The sequence below is a fragment of the Anneissia japonica genome, unplaced genomic scaffold, assembly GCF_011630105.1.
Source record: "Anneissia japonica isolate Jap-2015-1 unplaced genomic scaffold, ASM1163010v1 scaffold287724_len41213_cov101, whole genome shotgun sequence".
Taxonomy (NCBI): Eukaryota; Metazoa; Echinodermata; class Crinoidea; order Comatulida; family Comatulidae; genus Anneissia; species Anneissia japonica.
The window spans coordinates 10,756-15,190 of NW_022735258.1; the positions used below are offsets into that span (position 1 = coordinate 10,756).

The window sequence follows — 4,435 nt, forward strand, 5'->3', positions numbered from 1 at the left end:
TGTCTGGAAATATGAAATTTTATTTTAAAATTGGGCATTATCTGCAAATTTCACTATAAATACTCTGAGAAAAGGCATTATGTGCGCGAAGCCTTACATACATGCATTGAACGCTTGACTTGAACGCAAGACAGATAGTAAGTAACCAATCAGATGCTAGTATAACGAATATCTAACTAATTAGCTTAGAATCCTTAGCAAATAATGCCTAGTTATTAACTGCTTTATTTCGAAGAATACAGTACTCTGAGAAAGTGCATTATCTGCTTTAAATTTTACGGCGTTTATTTATAATTCTGTGATTAATGAGATACTTTTTCCGAAATGATGCAAGTTACAGCGCAAGACCTTTTTTAGAAGTCTTTTGAGTAAGTACAATATTGTATTTTATTATGTTTCATACCTATTAAGTATTAAATTTTGATTATTATTATTATTATTTAGTAGTATTATTTTTTGGTTTTATCGACATTGTATGTTTTGTATTGTGTTTATTATTGTTATTGTTACTATCATCATTATTATTACTCTTTCAGGCAACCAAGCGGTAAACCAAAAATGGACAGACACAATTTTCGCCACCGAGATTGTGCTCCACTTCGAGGAAGGGACATTGAGTAATGCAATTGTGAAAGAAAAAGTGTAAATAACTATTTAAAAAATTGTAAAAGTCGGAGCATTGTAATAAAACTTTTAAAATGTTTTGCACTCATTTGTATAACATATGTTGTATTGTATCATTAAATCATGTATGTGGCAAATTTTTTAATAATATATCTAAGCAAACCATAGTTTAACAAATTTGAAATAATTTGTACTTTTCTTGGGAAAAACTCAAACGCGTTTTGCTAATTTACTAAAAACTATGATTTTGTTACTTAATGCCTTTTCTCAGAGCAGGGCAGTATAGTAATTATTGAAGTTAAGTTCTTCCTTTCTTTTTGTATAGTGGCTTGACTAGAGCAAACTTAAAATCACCTGGAACACATTCTTTTATATACTCTTAGAACACATGCTCCATCCTTAATAAACCTAGCAGGTATCTGATCCAACCCTCCCCAATTTAGTAGGATTAGGTTTACCAAATTCTACCTTAATCGTTTCCTCGTTAACTTCATTAAAATGGAATAAAGTACAGTATCATGTATAATTTTGTTATGATAGAAATTTAGTAAAAGCTTTAGAGCCAACAGTGATTAAGCTGCAAGCAAATTGAAGCTTGCTGACTAACTTTGTTGCGACATCAACAAACAATTTTGTTAAAACGGTTTGATATGACATTTAAATTATAACATGGTTTTCTATCAATATCAAGAACAAAATTATGAGCGTGTTAAATATATCTTACTAAACTCTAACTGGTTTGGAGATAACCACAGTTTATTTGGATTATTTTGTAGGTATCTATCTTGTTTATAATATATACATTTTGATTTGACTTTCCTAATGTCATGAGTTTTGTTTCGAAGTTTTGTTTAGTGCAGTAACAGCATTTTATCTATAACAAATCTGTCATTTGTGTTTTTGTTCAATGTTTAATATTTGTGGAACAGAGTTAAAGTTCTATTGAATATAAAAAGCAAATGATAGCCTTCCTTCTAATAAATGGAATAAACAACTCTTTAAATTTAGACCATGAAACGTTTACATCGTTTAAGCAGGGGTGGCGCCAGGATTTGCCCGAAGGGGGGGGGGTCCCCGACGGGGAGGGGCGATGCCCGCGACGAGGGGTCAGATTTCCCCGACGAAAGCAAAGTGGAAGTGGTCGAGCTTCGATTAAAGGTATCGTAAGTGGTCCCGAGGCTGAAGCCCCCAAAAATTTGACAATTTAGGGGTTTCAAAGGCTTATTTTATCGATTTTAGAGTCTAATATGTAGAAAATACATATATTTTTTTTCCACAACGAATTGTGTTTTTTCTCCCCGACGGGAGGGTAGGCTCTCCCCGACCCCTGGACGTTTATATAAAGAAGATGTAAACCCCATTTCCGGAAAATTTCGTATTTATCAGTTGGCCTGTTAGATGATTCTGAACCGGGTCCTGGATTGGGCGTTAACAGCGGTAATCTCTTACCTCTTTCCAATATAATGTATCAATAAAACTGATCAACACTTGCTCATAATCTTAAATATGCTGAAAAGCTTCATATTTCTCAACGAAATTTACTAACCTTCGAATTTGTACTAAATACTGAACAATGGGGACATGTATCAGGTTCTGAAAATGCAACTATAGCATACCAGTAGTTCACTAGATAGATATTTCCCTCTTAAGAAAGTTCGTGTAAGGGCGAACGCACAAAATCTCCGTGGATCACTAAATGTTTTGCAAAAATCTATATATATTTTTAAAAAATAGGTTAAACGGTCGATATATGCAACACATAAAAAAGAGGAACATACATTTACACTGAAGTTCAAATCAATTGCACTTAAGTCGAATGCATTCGACTGAAGTAGAATGCATTGAATGCATTCTACTTAACATTAAATGCAAAATTCGACTTAATTGCAATTGATTTGAACTTCATTGTAAATGTATTTCTAATATGTCGAATTAGTGTTAAGTGCAAATGCATTACACTTAACATTAAATGCATTAGTGTTAACTGCAATTGAATTAGTGGTAAGTGTAATGCATTCAACTTAACATTAAATGCATTCCGAGTTAACTGCAATTGAATTAGTGTTAAGTAGAAATGCATTCAACTTAACATTAAACGCATTCGACTTAACTGCAATTGAATTAGTGTTAACTTAAAATACATTCAACTTAACATTAATTGCATTCGAGTTAACTGGAATTGAATTAGTGTAAGTGTAATGTGATTTGTCAGTTTTATTAAAAGCTGTTTTTTGATACAACAGCCAATCACAATTACTCAATGGAATACCAAATTTGGTCAATTGGTCTTAAGTGTAATGTATTTGACTTAACATTAATATAATAGCCAATAATAATCACTTAATGGAAATACCAAATTTGGTCAATTAGTGTTAAAGAGAAATGCATTCCACTTAACATTAAATCTATTAGTGTTAAGTGCAATTGAATTAGTGTTAAGTGGAAATGCATTCAACTTAACATTAAATTGTATTCAAGCTAACTGCAATTAAATTAGTGTTAAGTGTAATGCATTCAACTTAACATCAAATACATTTCGAGTTCTCTGCAATTGAATTAGTGTTAAGTGGAAATGCATTCAACTTAATATTAAATCCATTTGATTTAACTGCAATTGCAACGTATTACATTCAACACTAATTCAATTGCAGTTAACTGGAATGCATTTAATGTTAAGTTGAATGCAATTTGCACTTAACACTAACATATATATATATATATATATATATGTATATATGTATATATATATATATATACATACATGGTCGTTTAAGCTATTAAATGACCCATTTTTAATCAAATTTAAGAGTTATACTCGCATCCAGAGCAGCTTCAACCATGTTAAGCGTGAACTGAGGAAAATACATTAGTATTTTAGAAACAAGTTTTTTACGCGTTGTTATCTGCTCAACTTGTAATTGATGATCATCATTTTCGTACAGGAAAGTTGAATCTTTAAACGCAACAAGTTTACCGTTCTTGAATATGACACATTTTAGAGACTTCAGAAATGAGCTGTTATAAGCACCTGGAACTGTGTACATAGCCGTCATTACTGGCTGCATGTCGGTCAACTCACAGGGAGTGGTCCGCATAACCATAAATTCATGCCACGCTTTGCTATCAATGTTGACAGGGAACTCATACCTCTTATCGTTTTTATGCAATCGAGTTATTATATCACCATTACGCTGAAACTTGAAATAGAGAAATCCAACGTGATAAACGGGAGATTCAACCTCAAAATTCAACGGTATTGGGTCCCATGTTGGGTATCCTATACCGACATCTGCCATATGTAAATCACCCACTTGATTGAGATCACGTACCAACGTACACACATGATTATTTTTAGCCTTTAATACTGAGCCCCTGGTGTGGTAGACATCATAACCAATCTTTTCCAGAAGTATTTTCATGAATTGATTAGCCACATAACAACGGCCACCTCTCTTTCTGAATAAATTCTCTTTAATTTCATCCCAAAGTGGTAGGTGACGGTCTTCTGGCTTAGTACCTAAGCAAACTATGCTGTGATATGGCTCAACGTGCTGAAATTGGTAAAGTATTTCTCTGAGTAGTTTCTCTTTGTTGTGTTTGAATTTTGTTTTCGCGTCTTCAATGCATAGGACTTCCTCTAAAAATATTTTGACTTCAACATCTGATAGGGTTGACATTTTCCTTAAAGAGATAAAAAAATTATAAGGTAAGATACATCAAACGATCCTTAAAGTTCTAGTCTGTTAACAGAGGACGTACATTATCACATTTTTAATGGAGCTGGCATGGCTAATTTCATCACCTTTCTAAG

The 4,435-nt window shown here is 32.7% G+C and overlaps 1 protein-coding gene across 2 annotated transcripts in view; it reads right to left on the reverse strand.

The window, feature by feature from the left end:
- Window positions 1-3,337: 3,337 nt before the first annotated feature.
- The window catches only part of LOC117116529, a 26,990-nt gene continuing 25,892 nt past the window's right edge, over window positions 3,338-4,435 (reverse strand). For both annotated transcript variants that reach the window (XM_033260586.1, XM_033260587.1), the window contains one exon: window positions 3,338-4,305. In XM_033260586.1, the coding sequence (XP_033116477.1) occupies window positions 3,417-4,301 (885 nt within the window). In that variant the 5' untranslated portion in view covers window positions 4,302-4,305 and the 3' untranslated portion in view covers window positions 3,338-3,416. The remainder of the gene's footprint in view (window positions 4,306-4,435) is intronic.